Raw genomic sequence first — 15,698 nt, 5'->3', positions numbered from 1 at the left:
GTCTTACATTGATTGTATAACACAGTTGTGAAGCAATAGTAAAGTGACTAAACGTATAAACCATGCCTGTGAGGAACAGGAATTTGTGGTAGGAGGGCATGGACTAAGACACGTTTTTTCTTACAAGCCTTGTAGTATTATTGGATTTAAAAAGAAATTTCTATATATTATTTTGATTAAAAGTAATGTCTAAAAATGAATATATAATCATGGGTAATGTGTGAAGCATTCAAATACAGGGTGGGAACTGGTAAGAATGAGATAAAGCCTGTAGCTTCCTTAGTCTTGTCGGTGGCACACATTTCTCTCTTTATATTCACAGGATGACCCTTTCCAGCACCCTCAATTCCCTGTGAGGCTTTGCTCCCTGCATCTCACTCCAGGTCCACCACGGGCACACACCATTACTGCGTGCATGGAGTTTCTTAGATTCCACGTAATTTATGGCAGCTCCATTCACCCACCACTCATCAAAGATCTGTGACCTTGTACACTACAGGAATCTGTAAGATGGACACGCTGACTAAGGTGCAGGGTGTGATGAATGAAGGTGCTGGGCCTTAGAGTGGCAGCATGTGGCAAAGGAAGGACCTGCTTTACTGATGACCTGCCATTTGACTCTGCCAACCTTCTTATTTAGAGACAAACTGTGGGCCTGTTCCGCAAAACACGGATTCAAACCACCTGCCATAAAGCCAATACTGAGACACGGGTGAGGTAAGCAGCCAGAGGGCTTTATTGTATACATGTATACAAGAGACAGAGTGAAATGGGCCCCCCAAAGTCTGTCTGTCTCTCAGAGACCGACTGACTGGAAGCTTTTATAGGGTTAGACCTTAGGTTTGAAGAATCTGAAGAATGGCACTTCCCTTTTTGGGGGCACATGTTGACTTTTTGTGGGTATTCTTACAGGTCCCCTGATGTCATTCTGGTTTCAGTCACAAGATGGGCCCCCATTGACTAGTTGTCTCATCCCAGGTCTTGTTGATTGCTGCTCTGCTCCTCCAAGAGGAAGACAGGTTAATTTGAAACATCATCCAATCATGGAGAAAGGGAGAGGGAAGGGAGGAAACAAACCACAAATCAACAGGGTATGCAAAAACTAACTATGCAAGCCATGTAGAAACGATGTTCCAATACCCAGGACCTTAGGCCCCTACCATCTCTTTCTCACTGGCCCCTCTCAGGCCTGGCTTTCTCATATAGGTGCCTTGATGTTGTAACAGAAATACCACAACTGGGTGGCTTTCAAGAACAGATATTTATTTTCTCACAGTTCTGAACTCTAAAAGCACAAATGAGGGCCTAAGCTACATCAACTCCTACGTAGATAGTCCCAGGTGTTTATTAGTGCTGTATGGGTTTGTGTGTGTGTGTCAGGGCCCCATATGGAAGCCTCTGTGTCTACATTGCTCTTTATGTAACTCGTGGTAATAAGGTTTAGGATCCCCGTACACTGGTAAAATTGTAACTGATTGACTGATAACATTATGTCAGATTGAATTACGGGAGGAGATTCCATCACATTTTCAAAGTAATTCGATTTGATTAGATTACATCCACAGTACAGGTGTTACGCCAACACATAGTTGGGAGGAATCCAATTCAATCCATAACAGTCATTTAATGTGTCAGACTACAAGGAATTCTCGTTTAGTCACTTCCTGTAATTTATCCATCTGAATTTCTTTTTTTATATTTTATAAGGATGTGTTTTAAAAACAGGTGGTAGAATAGAACAAAAAAAATAGCCTAAAAAATGATATGAGCGCATTTTTAAAAATCAGTTAAGAATTTGATTTCACTTAATTAGCAATTTGCTTAAAATAAATTGTAATATTTCCAAGAATTTCTTAGTATATATACTGCTTCTCATAGAAAGTGAAATTAGGCTGGGGTTTAAAGGAAGATAGGGAATAAATAAGAGATAAAACAATATGTATGGGGGATGGGAACTGTCATGGGATGAAGGTGCCTGTGCAGAAGTCCAGAGATAGGAGGTTCCAGTAGGCTGAGTTGGGGCAGAGGAGAGGACAGTGTACATTGAGCCAGAATAGGTAGCAATCAGAGAGTGTGGGGGTTTTGACACCTGGTAAAGTTTTTGTTTCTTTCCAAGAGCTGTGAAAAGTGTTCGATTATTTTAAGGAGCCTGGTTATGTTGCAATTAAAGGAAAAGATAATGTGAAGGGAATGATAAGGGTGAGCAAAATTTAATGGGCGTAAATCCCCTACTAATTACTGGCGATTGGAATGCAAGAGTTGGAAAGAAAGAAGAAGGATCAGTAGTCGGAAAATATGGCCTTGGTGATAGAAACAATGCCGGACATTGAATGATAGAACTTTGCAAGAACGACTTTTTTTTTTTTTTTTAATAATTTTTATTGTGCTTTAAGTGACAGTTTACAAATCAAGTCAGTCTCTCACATATAAACTTATAAACACCTTACTACATACTCCCTCTTACTCTTCCCCTAATGAGTCAGCCTTCTCCCTCCTTCCAGTCTCTCCTTTCGTGACCATTTTGCCAGTTTCTAACCCCCTCTACCCTCCTATCTCCCCTCCAATCCATGTCTGATGAGTTGGCTTTGGGAATGGTTCCTGTCCTGGGCCAACAGAAGGTTTGGGGACCATGACCACCGGGAATCTTCTAGTCTTAGTCAGATCATTAAGTCTGGTCTTTTTATGAGAATTTGGGGTCTGCATCCCACTGTTCTCCTGCTCCTTCAGGGTTCTCTGTTGTGCTCCCAGTCAGGGCAGTCATTGCTTGTGGCGGGGCACCATCTAGTTCTTCTGGTCTCAGGATGATGTTGTCTGTAGTCCACGTGGCCCTTTCTGTCTCTTGGGTTCATAATTACCTTGTGAACTTGGTGTTCTTCATTCTCCTTTGATCCAGGTGGCCGACTTCTTCATTGCAAATACCTTGTTTATACACATGTGCCTCGCCAGATGGAACACACAGAAATCAAATGGGCTACATCTGCAAAACGGGACGATGGAAAAACTCAATATCATCAGTCAGAAAAAGGCCAGGGGCCAACTGTGGAACAGACCATCCATTGCTCATATGCAAGTTCAAGCTGAAACTGAAGAAAATCACAGCAAGTCCACGACAGCCAAAATATGACCTTGAGTATATCCCACCTGCATTTAGAGACCATCTGAAGAACAGATTTGATGCATTGAACACTAGTGACCAAAGACGAGACGAGTTGTGGAATGACATCAAGGACATCATACATGAAGAGAGCAAGAGGTCATTGAAAAGACAGGAAAGAAAGAAAAGACCAAGATGCATGTCAGAGGAGACTCTGAAACTTGCTCTTGAGGGTTGAGCAGCTCCAGCAAAAGGAAGAATTGATGAAGTAAAAGGACTGAACAGAAGATTTCGAAGGGCGTCTCGAGAACACAAAGTAATGCATTATAATGACATGTGCAAAGAGCTGGAGATGGAAAACCAAAAGGGAAGAACATGCTCGGTGTTTCTCAAGCTGAAAGAATTGAAGAAAAAATTCAAGCCTCGAGTTGGAATAGTGACGGATTCCATGGGGAAAATATTAAACGACGCAGGGAGCATCAAAAGAAGATGGAAGGAATGAATACACAGAGTCATTATACCAAAAAGAATTAGTCGATGTTCAACCATTTCAAGAGGTGGCATATGATCAGGAACCAAGGGTACTGAAGGAAGAAGTCCAAGCTGCTCTGAAGGCACTGGCGAAAAACAAGGCTTCAAGAATTGATGGAATATCAATTCACAAGTTTCAACAAACAGATGAGCGCTGGAGGTGCTCACTCGTCTATGTCAAGAGATACGGAAGACAGCTTCCTGGTCAACTCACTGGAAGAGATCCATATTTATGCCTATTCCCAAGAAGGGTGATCCAGCCGAATGTGGAAATTGTAGACCGACACCATTAATATCACACGCAAGCAAAATTTTGCTGAAGATCATTCAGAAACGGCTGCGGCAGTGTATCGACAGTGAACCACCAGAAATTCAGGCCGGTTTCAGAAGAAGACGTGGAACCAGGGATATCATTGCTGATGTCAGATGGATCCTGGCTGAAAGCAGAGAATACCAGAAGGATGTTTCCCTGTGTTCTATTGACTAGGCAAAACCATTTGGCTGTGTGGATCATAGCAAATTATGGTTAATGTTGAGAAGAATGGGAAATCCAGAACACTTAATTGTGCTCAGGAGGAACTTTTACATAGATCAAGAGGCAGTTGTTTGGACAGAACAAGGCGATACTGATTGGTTTAAAGTCAGGAAAGGTGTGCATCAGGGCTGTATTCTTTCACCATACCTATTCAATCTGTATGCTGAGCAATTAATCTGAGAAGCTGGACTATATGAAGAAGAACAGGGCATCAGGATTGGAGGAAGACTCGTTAACAACCTGCGTTATGCAGATGACACAACCTTGCTGACTGAAAATGAAGAGGACTTGAAGCCCTTACTGATGAAGATCAAAGACCACAGCCTTCAGTATGGACTGCACCTCAACATAAAGAAAACAAAAATCCTCACAACTGGGCCAATGAGCAACATCATGATAAACAGAGAAAGGATTGAAGTTGTCAAGGGTTTCATTTTACTTGGATCCACAATCAACAGCCATGGAAGCAACAGTCATCAAAAGACACACTGCATTGGGTATATCTGCTGCAAAGGACCTCTTTAAAGTGTTGAAGAGCAAAGATGTCACCTCGAAGACTAAGGTGCACCTGACCCAAGCCATGGTATTTTCAATTGCATCTTATGCATATAAAAGCTGGACAGTTAATAAGGAAGACTAAAGAAGAATTGTCGCCCTCGAAAAGTGCTGTTGGTGAAGAATATTGAATATATCGTGGACTGCCAAAAGAAAGAACAAATCTGTCTTAGAAGAAGTACAGCCAGAAATTCTCCTTAGAGGCAAGGATGGCGAGACTCTGTCTTACATACTTTGGACATGTTGTCAGAAGGGATCAGTCCCTGGAGAAGGACATCATGCTTGGCATAGTACAGGGTCAGTGAAAAAGAGGAAGATCTTCAACGAGGGGGATTAACACAGTGGCTGCAACAATGAGCTCAAGCATAACAATGATTGTAAGGATCACTCAGGACCAGGCGATGTTTCGTTCTGTTGTGCATAGGGTCGCTATGAGTCAGAATCGACTTGATGACACCTAACATCAACAACAAATCACCTACGAGGCTGTGCAGTTTAGTCCCGTGGAGGTGGCCATGGTCGTAATTGGTTCTACCATAGGCCCTGAGATGTGCCAGAGGATAAAGGTGAGGGTGGAGCACTGGACAAGTGGGCCAATTATAATAGCTGCTGACCAACCCCATGAAGATACAAAATGAACTAAAATCAGCAGATAATCAGAGACCACCTCAGTCCTGGCAGTTCTGCTTCCTGGTCCTGGTTCTTGTTGCTTCATGCTGGCATGTTGCAGTGTTCTTTTCCTCAGAGTGTTTCCTTCTCCCCAGCTCATTAATTTCTTGGAGGCACTGGGTCAGAGAATCTAAGCAACGAACAGTTGCAAAACTGTGTCCTTGGGTTGACACGCTTTATAATTTCTCTTTCTACCTGTCAGAAATGTCCATGTTGGGCCTGCCTTCCAGGTCTGCACAAGTAGCCACTCTATGGAAAGTGCTGGAGCCATCATGGCGGAACAGCTAAAGCCATTAACCAAAATGTGGGGCGTTGGAATTCACCAGCCAGTCCTTGGAAACAGGATAGGGTAGTTCTACTCAGTCCTATAGGGGCGCTGTGAATCGGAATCGACTCGGTGGCAATGGGTTTGATTGGTTTTGGTTTATGAAAAGTGGGAGTGGAAGATACTTCAATCACTGGAGTGTGTTGCAGCTTGTGGCGAGGGTGCAAGGAGCAAGGGATAGGCTCAACCCAGATGTGTGCAGCTGAAATGTAAAATTCTGCCTTTGTTTGTACTGCAAGGTGCTGAAAAGTGCACATTGTAACATGCCAGTTAAACTGGTGAGCTCCAGAGGTAAAGAAACCAGGGTGAGAATAGGAATAGGACTCACTCAGCCTTTCGGATATTCAGTTACCTCATCAGCAAAGACGGGATTAAAGGAGGTTGATGGGATAAAACACAATTATAATGGTGTACATGAGATCATGCTTATTAACACTACGAAGGCCCACCGGACTTGACTGACTCACAGGAGATCCCTTTCCACCAAGCATACATTCTCTCCCACACTGCCCAACCCAGCCTTCTCTTCTCAGGGGAGGAGTCCTAAGAGCTCCACCTTTCAGGTGCTGTATATATGCCTTGGTCCAATCTCTGACCAGCCTTCAGGTACAAGGCTGACTGCGGAAGTCAGTCTGGGAGACCCACTACAGGGACCCTCCTCAGCGGCGACCCTCCTCGGCGGCGACCCTCGGCAGTGCCTCCTGCTCCAGGTAAACCGGCAATGAGCCTTGTGGGTGCTGGAGGCTGAAACATAGGACAAGCCCTCGCTTGTGAGCACCTACTTGGTGCAGGGCTGAGATTGACGCTCCAAAGTGAATCCAAACTCAGATTTGCAGCATTTTAAAATAAATCGCATATATGAGGGTTCTAACCGCTTGCTCAAAATACAGGTACCCACATCCCACCCTAATCCTGTGGAGTTAGAAAAGGCATGAGTAGTGTCAGCGTCTGACAAGAGCCCAAAGGTGGCTGGCCCGAAGCTGAGTGTAGAATCACCTTCCACAATGTCTCAGTGAGAAACAGTTTTGTGTATAGTTGGGGTGAGTGGAGGGTTAAGACCCATGAGGCCTGATATCCCTGATGCCCGGAACAGCCTTGATCTTACTAGCCCTCGCACCAGTTCCTTCTGCTTATATAGGGAAGAGGCTCAGAGAGGTTAAGTAGGTTGCCCAGAGTCACTGAGTTCCAGTTTTTATTCATTCAACAGATGTTTAGGTGGGAACTGAGGAGAAACTGGGAGATGGAATCCTGGTGGTGTCAGGGAAGCCACAAGTCCTAAGTTCATGCAGTTTACCACTTTAGTGGGGACCTCAGACGTCCAAAATGTGGATAAAACCACAAGAGTTATAAGAATTCAAAGAAGAAGTACATGATGCTGTACCTACTATACCGGGCCATGGTATTAGGGGAGACCAACATTCAAGGAGGTCAGGGGAACCTTAGATCTGGAGGAAGAGACAAAGCTTTTGAGAGTTTAAGGCAGGACAAGAGATAACTAAGGTATGTTGTACAAAGTTCCTGGGGTCTGGGGGAACTCGACCTACTGGAGACAGTGAAGGAAGGAGAGAGCTGCAGAGAGTTAGCCATGGAGTAGGTTCTGGCACATAGTGGCCATATGTACAACAGAAGGAAGCACTGCCCTGTCCGTGCCATGCTCACAATCATTGTTATACTTGAGTCCATTCTTCCACCCACTGTGTCAATCTATCTCTTTGAGGGTCTTCCCCTTTTTTTTTTTTTTTTCCTGACTCTCTGCTTTACCAAGCTTGATGTCCTTATCCAGGTGGTGATCCCTCCTGAAAATATGTCCAAAGTATGTGACACATTATCCTCCTTCTAAGGAGCATTCTGGCTGTATTTCCAAGACAGATTTGTTTGGTCTTTTGGGAGTCCATGACGTATTCTTCTCCAACACCATAATCCACAGCTATCAATTATTCTTCAGTGTTCTGTATTCATCGTCCAGCTTCCACATGAGTATCATGTGAATAAAAACATCATGGCTTGGATCAGGTGCACCTGATACCTCAAGGTGACATCTTTGCTTTTGAACACCTTAAAGAGTTCTTTTGCAGCAGATTTTCCCAAAGCAGTGCACCTTTTAATTTCTTCACTGCTGTTTCCATGGGTTATTATAGATCCAAGTAAAATGAAATTCTTAACAACTTCAACCTTTTTGCTGTTTATCATTATGTTGTTTAGATCCATTTGTGAGGATTTTTATTTCCTTTATGTTGAGGTGAAATCCATACTGAAGGCCATGGTCTTGGATATCCATCAATAAATATTGCAAGTCCTCTTGACTTTCACCAAGCAAGGTTGTGTCATCTGCATATTGCAGGTTGTTAACAAGTCTTCCTCCAATCCTGATGCTGCGTTCTTCTTCATATATAGTCCAGCTTCTTGGATTATTTGCTCAGCATATAGATTGAAAAAGTATGGTAACCAGAGGCACACCTTTCCTGACTTTAAACTACACCGCATCCCCTTGTTCTGTTCGAAGAATTGCCTCTTGATCTATGTACAGGTTCCTCGTGAGCACAATTAAGTGTTATGGAATTCCCATTCTTTACAGTGTTATCATAATTTGTTATGCTCCACACAGTCAAATGCCTTTGCATAGTCAATAAAACACAGGGAAACATCTTTCTGGTGTTCTCTGCTTCCAATCAAGATAAATCTGACATCAGTAATGATATTCCTGGTTTCAGGTCCTCTTTTGGACACAGTGTGAATTTATGGCAGTTTCTTGTTGATATACTGCTACAACCTCTTTTGAATGATCTTCAACAAAATATTACTTGCTCGTGATATTAATGATGTTCAATAATGTCTGCATTTGGTGGGATCAATTTTCTTGGGAATAGGCATAAATATGGATCTCTTCCATTGGGTTGGCCAGGTAGCTGTCTTCCAGATTTCTTGGCATAGACCAGTGAGCACTTCCAGCACTGCATTCTTTTCTTGAAACATCTCAACTGGTATTCTGTCCATTCCTGGAGCCTTGTTTTTCACCCATGCCTTTATTGCAGCTTGGACTTCTTCCTTCAGTACCACGGGCTACTTCCTGAACAGATTGAACATACACCAGTTCTTTTGGGTATAAAAAAAATAGTGACTGTATATTCCTTCCATCTTCTTTTGATGCTTCCTGTGTCATTTAATATTTTCCCCTTAAAATCTTTCAATACTGCATCTTGAGGCTTGAATTTTTTCTTCAGTTTTTTCAACATGTCAAATGCTGAGTGTGATCTTCCCTTTTAGTTTTCTACACCCAGGTCTGTATGTATGTCATTATAGTGCTTTGCTTTGTCTTCTCCAGCTGCCCTTTGGAATCTCTGTTCAGTTCTTTTACTTCATCATTTCTTCCTTTTGCTTTAGCTACTCAACGTTCAAGAGCAAGTTTCAGAGTCTCTCCTGACATCCATTTTGGTCTTTTCTTTCTTTCTTGTCTTTTTAATGACCTGGGTTTCTTCATTTGTCATGTCTTTGATGTCATTCCACAACTTGTCTGGACTTCCATTGTTAGTGTTCAATGTGTCAAATCTATCCTTCATATGGTCTCCAAAGTCAGGTGGGATATACTCAGAGCTGTACTTTGGCTGTCATGTACTTGTTGTAATTTTCTTCACTTTCAACTTCAACTTGCATTTGAGCAATTGATGGTCTGTTCTGCAGTAAGCCCTTGACCTTGTTCTGACTGGTGATATTGAACTTGTCCATCACCTCATTCCGCAGATACAGTTGATATGATTCCTGTGTATTCCATCTGGTGAGCTCCACATTAGTATAGTCACCATTTCTGTTGGTGAAGATAGGTATTTACCATGAAAAAATCATTGGTTTTGGAAAATTCTATCATGTGATCTCCCATATCATTTTTATCACCAAGGCTATATTTTTCAGCTAGCAATCCTTTTTTTTCCAAGTTTCCTGTTCCAATCACCAGTAATTATCAATGCATCTTAATTGCATGTTGGATCAATTACAGACTGCAGAAGTTGGTAAAGATCTTAAATTTCTGCATCTTTGACCTTAGTGGTTGGTGTGCAAATTTGAATAATTGACATATTAACTGGTCTTTCTTGTAGGACTATGGATATTATCCTATCACTGACAATATTGTACTTCAGGATAGATCTTGAAACGTTCTTTTTGATGATAAACAAGATGCCATTCCTTTCAAGTTGTCATCCCCAGCTTAGCAGCCATATGATTGTCCGATTCCAAATGGCCAATACCAGTCCATTTCCTACTGCCTAGGACATTGACGTTTATACATTCCATTCATTTTTTATGATTTCCAGGTTTCCTAGATTCATACTTCATACATACCACATTCTGATTATTGATGGATGTTTGCAGCTGTTTCTTCACGTTTTGAGTCTTGCCACATCAGCAAATGAAGTTCCTGAAAGCTCGACTCCATCCACATAGTAAGATTGACTCAGGTTTGAGGAGTCAGCTCTTCCCCAGTCGTCTTTTGAGTGCCTTCCAACCTGAGGGGCTTATCTTCCAGCACTATATCAGACAATGTTCCGCTGCTATTCGTAAAGTTGTCACTGGCTAATTCTTTTCAGAAGCGGACTTCCAGGTCCTTCTTCCTAGTATTAGTCTGGAAGCTCAGCTGTATTCTGACCCTGTTGGTGTTTGAATACCAGTTGCATAGCTTTCAGTATCACAGCAATGTGAAAGATCCCACAGCACGACAAACTAACAGACGTGAGAGGGAACTCTACCAAAAATGATGTCCTTCTGCAGTGACTGATAACATGTCCAAAGTATGTGAGACAAAGTCTCAGCATCCTTGTTCCTAAGGAGTATTCTGGTTGTAACTCTTCTAAGACACATTTGTTAGGTTTTTTTTTTTCCAGTCCATGGTATATTCCGTATTCTTCACCAACACTACAACTACAATTCAAAAGCGTCAGTTCTTCTTTGGTCTTCCTTATTCATTGTCCAGCTGTCTCATGAATGGAGAGGTGCAGGTATAGGGAAAATACTGTGGTCTTCATGAGGACAGCAACGCTGGAACCCTTTTAAATAGGATAGTATTGTGATTACATCCCTGTGAGTAGAGGGGAGGTAGAGTTGAGGGAGGGTGCTATTGGAGGCGAGTGCAGGTGTCCGGAGGAAAGAGTTGCTGGCTCTGAGGATGTAGTGGTGGCTACACAATGTGTATTCTCTGATAGTCTCTTCTCACCATCCACCAAGCTTCCTTTCTCTAGGGCAAGAGGATGCATGTATCCTCTGCCTGTGTATTAGGAGTCTTCTAAGTCTTTGCCATTCAGATGAGGCACAAAGAGCACGCACACACTTTCTCTTTTCAAGTTTACTGAATATGAAAAAGTAGCACACCGTTTTCATAATTGGTCATTTGTTTCTGTGACTTGCTTCCTTCACCTCTTCTTAAATATAGATAGCTTTGTTCATTTTTTCTCTTTCCTTGTTTTACTTGAATTCTTCAAGGTATACCATCTGTTTATACAATTTAGAAAATATCAATTTGCTAGATTTCCATCAAGCATAGAAAACGCTTACTCAGTCAGATTAAAAATATGCTTCCATAATTTATTCTCATAGTCTATGGTTTTATTATTTTTGTTTATTTCTGCTTTTAATAGACATGGAAAGAAACAAAAAAAAGCAAGTGTATAATGTGACAACCACCACCCAAATTAAGAAATGTAGTGTTTTCAGGACCCCCAGAAGGCCTCATGCACCTCCCAGTCACTAATTCCTTTCTCTTCTCCAAATGAAAGTGCTATTCTAATACACCATGAGGTAGTTTTGCTTGCTGTCAACTACATAATTGGCATCATGCAGTCTGTATTATTGCCTGTGTCTTTATTTCACACAACATTGTATTTGTGAGATTTATCCACTTTTTTTTGAGTAGAGTAGTTAGTGTCTTTTCTTTGCTGATATAGTCCATTTTATGAATAGGCCATAACTTAACCATTGTACTAAATAGTATTCTAAAGTCGTTTAAGCAACATACATTCTCACCAGTTGTCCATGGCTGTTTTGATAATAACACATAGCTACCACCTCTTTAAATTTTAACACTTGTACTTCCACTTGAAGTCCTTACACAATCAAACCCATATTGCCTTAATCCAATCTCTGCCTAAAATGATTGAACAAATCAGACCTTTTACAGGCTGGCCAATTTTGTCCTCTAGTGATCTCAAATAAGATTTTGGTGTGTTTACCTGGGTTCATCTTATATTGGACACCCTGAACAAAAAGCTTTATTCCCTCAGTCCTAGTAGTTGGCTGAAGCTCTCCAAAGCCACATAGCCTCCATTTCAGAATCATTTTATTGCCTCTTAGTGAGAGCCACACTGTCTGAGCTTCCCACCACTTCCATGGATCTTCTCCCTACAAATCCTCACAAGATGGTAGCTTACTGATAACTTCAACGGGCAGTTGTGTCTCTCTGTGTGCGTACGTGCCTGTATTTGTGTTTCCCATCTTTATTTTATTTTGAAATTCAGATCTCACACATCTGTCTGTGCACCATGTGAGTTTTCAAAGTTGGCAGTGTTCTTCAAGTATATCTAGTTTAATCCAGGATTTGATATTTACAGTTTAATATATCCAGCGATTGAGATGCTTAGGTGAAAGAGAAGTAAACTTTGGTCTATTATGAATTCATTGCTGTCAGAAATATCTGCTGTGTAAGCCAAAAGCTGTCTGATGCCTTTCTTATGTCTTCTGCAAGATTGAAATGATTGATGTTGGCATTTTTATCCTCATTTACATGATTCTTTTAGAGTCAAGGATGTTAAATAAATTTCCCTAGGTACCTCAGATGATAGGTACACAAAGGCTGGTATCTAACTAAGACAAGAGATCTAGGACCAAGGGTTAGACCCGTCAGCAAGCCTCAGTGTACCTGATTTGGGAATAAGTGCACTGGAAGGGTGGAGACAAGAATCAGTGGCATTGAGCAGAGCCACGAAGACTTTTTTTTTTAATAAAGAAATATTTTCTCATCCCCAGGAACAAATAGGCACCCTGAGGTCATGACTGGATTCTGATCAAGAGAAGTGATTAGCTCGGCTTCATATTCTCTGAGCTGCCAAAGGCTGGAAGCCTAGTTGCTCTACTAACCTGTGATCCACAGCTGGTTGTGAAGAGAACCCCTACTGACACCACTTCTGCAACAGAGGACCAGCAACCTCACAGAATTTCATAGCTTCCACACATCCTGAGGAAAAGCCCTCTCAGTCTGAACCTTCATTCATAGCCTAATGGAGGTCATGGAAGTTCTGGCAGGAATTCAGGCAGAAGCTAACTGCCTGATCTGTATGGATTACTTTAGAGACCCCGTTACCATCAAATGTGGGCACAACTTCTGTCGCTGCTGCATCCAGCAATCCTGGGAGGATCAACAGGACTGGTTCCGATGCCCTGTGTGCCGCCACCCATGCCTACAGTTGCACCTCAGGAGCAACACCCAGCTGGGAAATATAGCTGAAATTGCCAAGCTACTCCACATCACCAGGAGCAAGAGGAAGAGGGAGGAAGAGACACGCTTGTGCAAGAAGCACAATCAGGTACTGACCCACTTCTGTGAGGAAGACCTGGAAGTCCTGTGTCCCCTGTGCACTCAGCCCCCAAACCACCAGGGTCACCTCATGAGGTCCATAGAGGAGGCTGCCTCTCATCACAGGAAAAGGCTCATAAGTTACATGCAGCCCCTGAAGAAGCAAGTGGCAGACTTTCAAAAACTAGTAACTTCCCAAGAGAGAGAACCATCAGAGCTGAGAAAGAAGGTGGAAAAGCAAAGGAAAGAATTATTCTCTGAATTTGAGCACCTGAACAAGTTTTTAGACCGTGAGCATGAGGCAGCTCTCTCCAGGTTAGCTTATGAAGAGAAGCACGTTCAACAGAAACTAAATGCGAATATAACAGCATTTTCAGAGTCCATTTCCACACTCAACAATCTACTAAAGGAGGTGGCAGAGAAGAGTGTGATGTCAGAAGTGAAACTGCTAACAGATATTAAGAGCATCCAGAATCAATGTGAAGGCCTGAACCCCCCAGTCCTCTATTCCTTCCAGCTAACGAAGGAAGAATGGAGCTTTCCTCCACAGTATTCGGCTCTGCAGAAAATTATACAGAAATTTAAGGAAGATGTAACCTTGGATCCTGAAACAGCACATTCAAATCTGATTGTCTCTGAAGATAAAAAGTCTGTCACATTTGTGAAGAAAACACAGAGACTTCCTCCTAATCCAAAGAGATTCAAGTTTGACCCAGTTGTCCTGGGTTGTGAAGAGTTCAGTTCTGGTAGACATTACTGGGAGGTGGAAGTGGGTGAGAAGCCTGAATGGTCTGTGGGGCTTTGTAAAGACTCCCTTTCCAGGAAGGCAAAGAGGCCCCCAGCAGGGCAGAAGAGATGCTGGGCAATTCAGCTGTGCAATGGTAACTATGTTGCACAAGGCACTTTTCCAGTCACTCTGGTGGTAACAGAAAAACCCAGAGGGATTGGCATTTATCTGGACTATGAACTGGGTGAGATTTCGTTTTACAGTTTGAATGACAGATCTCATATCCATTCTTTCACTGATAGATTTTCTGAAACCCTGAAGCCTTATTTCTGTATTGGACGTGATTCTCAACCTCTCACAATCTGTGCTTTCAGAGATTATGAATGATAAACTCTCTGGGAGGCTGTCACATTGCTTGATTTTATTCTTGCAATTTATGGTAGCATGCCATACAACTATCATTGAATATGGTACTGAATTTTTTTTCTTTTTTAAGTGCTCCTATGACTTTAACACGAGGAAAGTTGTTTTATCTCCTGTAATGACCAGTAACCAGAGTGTGATTATTACAATATTAATTGATTTTCCTGTAATTGCCCTCCCTATGGTTTGGTTTGGTTCCTCTTTTTACCCTATAAGAATACCTGTAGGAGAAAACTGCCCAGGACTACCTCGTTCCATTTTCTGTGTGCTATGTGGTTCCTCCATTGCAATTGTTTAAAATTCTTAATAAACCTCTCTGTTTTAAATTGAAACAGCATTCCAGTTTTTCTCTACAACACCATTTTATGCTGATGAGCAACAACATAACGCTCTTGAAAGAGTACATCCCAAGGCAAGGCAAAACACACACAAACTAGTAGCTAAATGATTCCAAGATGTTTCAGTCAGGTCGACCCATTTAAGATATCCAGAGTTCTTCTTCAGATCCAGTCCAAGAACACTTGTTCAAAACCTGGACAAGTAACCCATGCCCCCAAAACCTGGGACAAGTAAACTCTTGCCCTCAAACCAGGGAAAAATAAACCCTTCCGTCCAAACTTCAGCAAGTATTTTCTGAGCCCTCTCCCAAGATCAAACCTAACATCTTTTATTGAACTCACCTTGATATCCCTTGAAACCAGTCCAGGTAAAGTATTCAGATAACGCAAATGGTAAAACTCCCTACAAACCCAGAGCACCACACAAAAATTCCCAAAAGTGGAAAGAAAAGGACAGGGCAGATGGAAATCCAGTTTCCCAAACAGACAACGTGAAAGGGTAACTTACCAAGGAAAAGATATTCCTAACTGTTCAGTTATAAACTTAGAGAGTTCAACACAAAAGGGGTAGAACTTGAACCCAGGAGATTTATACCAAGTTCCCAAGCCATGATGAGGAAACAGTTGGATGCATATGTGGCCCATGTTTGGAATCAATTATTATGCCTCATTCACAAGGTGGAGCACTTGGTGACTTTTTTCTGGGTCCAACTTCTGACTTTACTCTGTAAAAAAATAATCAAAACTCACCAAAATTTGAACATAAGGTTTATTCTGAGAAAGTACTTTATATGCGTATAAGCAGGACATTTTGATTCTAGGAAAAGAAAATGACTCAAATAAATTAGGCACAATGGGGCTTATAAGAAGACGAGGAGGGAGAAACATAGATCAGCCACTGGTTAATCTTAACATGGTTGATTGAACACTGCCTTCTGCATTCACT

General features: G+C 42.0%; 1 protein-coding gene across 1 annotated transcript; it reads left to right on the top strand.

Annotated features, from left to right (window-relative positions):
* Window positions 1–12,968: 12,968 nt before the first annotated feature.
* LOC126064630 (tripartite motif-containing protein 75-like) lies at window positions 12,969–14,378 on the top strand. The gene has a single exon (XM_049863813.1). It carries the CDS (start codon window positions 12,969–12,971, stop codon window positions 14,376–14,378), a length of 1,410 nt encoding a protein of 469 aa, XP_049719770.1.
* The last annotated feature ends 1,320 nt before the right edge of the window (window positions 14,379–15,698 follow it).

Source organism: Elephas maximus, chromosome 21 (genome assembly GCF_024166365.1).
Source record: "Elephas maximus indicus isolate mEleMax1 chromosome 21, mEleMax1 primary haplotype, whole genome shotgun sequence".
NCBI lineage: Eukaryota > Metazoa > Chordata > Mammalia > Proboscidea > Elephantidae > Elephas > Elephas maximus.
Note: the sequence above shows the minus strand (reverse complement) of the source record. Positions and strands in the feature narration are given on the sequence as shown.

Coding starts and splice junctions, on each gene's coding strand:
- LOC126064630 (XM_049863813.1), top strand. CDS start 12,969: ATGGAGGTCATGGAAGTTCTGGCAGGAATTCAGGCAGAAGCTAACTGC.